Below are 1,361 nucleotides of genomic sequence, written 5' to 3'. Positions count from 1 at the left end.
GGTCAGACGCATAAAGAGAACCTTTTTTCTGGACTGTACCACTTCAAACCGCAGGTGGGCGATTGCTGGGTTGTGAGTCTTTCTTTTAAAATCCCGTGTACACAGAAAGCTGGTGTATCAGGGAGAAAGCCAGGGTAGAATCCTCCTCTGGGACGACAAAGCTCGGAGCCTAGGAACTCATTCGTAGGATCCAGTTCCAGGTTTTCTACATGCAGTGAAGTGTTAAAAGTTCACCCATGCATCCGTCCGTCCCTTCGTGTCCTCCCCCCCCTCCCGTTTGTAGTCTGAAATGGTACAGTCTAGAAACATGCTTACTGCCTCATCTGCTGTTTGGGTAAACTAGGCCTTAAGGGCTCCAGAGGTCATGGAAGATCTTTTTTGGGGGGAGGAAGAGGGGTAGGGGGATGCATTTCTCTTCTTTAATTTAACTTTTACCCTCCAGTCCCACCTCCGGGGCTTTCTTCCGTTCTCATATAGTTCTCTCTATGTTTCCCCCTCAGTTGCTCAGTCAAGAGTCTGTGAACTGTGGCCTTTCTGTCTCTCTCACGGTGGGCTTGGTCTACTGTGGTCTTCAACTGTCCTGTCCCCCCACAGGGCCCAGTTATACAGGCGTGTGGGGCGCGGTCCCTCCAGAGATTCAGGGACACGGGAAGAATTACGGATGGCTTCGAGGCGGTTGTTTGTACATATGGAAAATAAAATCTATTTTCTTTTTCTGTATTCCGTGCGTTTCTGCCCAGAATCTATAGTGCTGTTTTTGAGCTTCCAAACCTTCCACGCTTCAAGGGAAAAGCTGTCACACCCCATTTTTCTGTAGGGCCAAGTCTCTGCGTTGTGTGATGGTGAAATGCCAAAATGCATTTTCCTTTGCTGCGTCTCAGTGCTAGGAATAGGTCGGCCGGCTGCTCCTTTGCCTCCGAATAGCACAGGAGCCCCATTTTTAAAAAATGCCGGCGACTTGCATGCACACACTGACAACATGTGCAGTCCTGAAGATCAAGGAAAAGAATTTAAGAATGGCCCTGCCAGTCCACCATCCTGTTTCCTGAGCATGCAGTCAACTTTCCTTCCTCTAATAGTAGCCCTGCAGCTTCTGGTATATAGAGATACGCAGTCAGGGGTCATTTTGTAGAAAAAGAGGTGCAGGAGATCATTAGCATAACTCATTTGCATATGCCACACGCCCCTGACATCACCGGAGGTGCGTCTTAACCACTTGAGCCACAGCAGCGCCTATTCTCACTGTAGTTCCCCCTTTTTGTGCTCAGACAGAACAGACCTTAGGCTTAGGGTATGTATGAATAAACCTAGTTGGAACAGCAGAAGCTCCTTGGAAAGTCACGTGTCTCGTGTTTGTTAAA

General features: G+C 48.6%; 1 protein-coding gene across 1 annotated transcript in view; it reads left to right on the top strand.

Annotated features, from left to right (window-relative positions):
- The first annotated feature begins 307 nt into the window (after positions 1 to 307).
- The window catches only part of LOC107106641 (nuclear factor 7, ovary-like), a 13,611-nt gene continuing 12,557 nt past the window's right edge, over positions 308 to 1,361 (top strand). The window contains exon 1 of the mRNA XM_015406819.1: positions 308 to 334. Within this exon, the coding sequence (XP_015262305.1) occupies positions 308 to 334 (27 nt within the window). The remainder of the gene's footprint in view (positions 335 to 1,361) is intronic.

The sequence above is a fragment of the Gekko japonicus genome, unplaced genomic scaffold (assembly GCF_001447785.1).
Source record: "Gekko japonicus isolate JY-2015 unplaced genomic scaffold, Gekko_japonicus_V1.1 scaffold849, whole genome shotgun sequence".
In the NCBI taxonomy this organism is placed as follows: Eukaryota; Metazoa; Chordata; class Lepidosauria; order Squamata; family Gekkonidae; genus Gekko; species Gekko japonicus.
The sequence above is the reverse complement of the archived record's forward strand: the minus strand, read 5'-3'. Positions and strand labels throughout refer to the sequence as shown.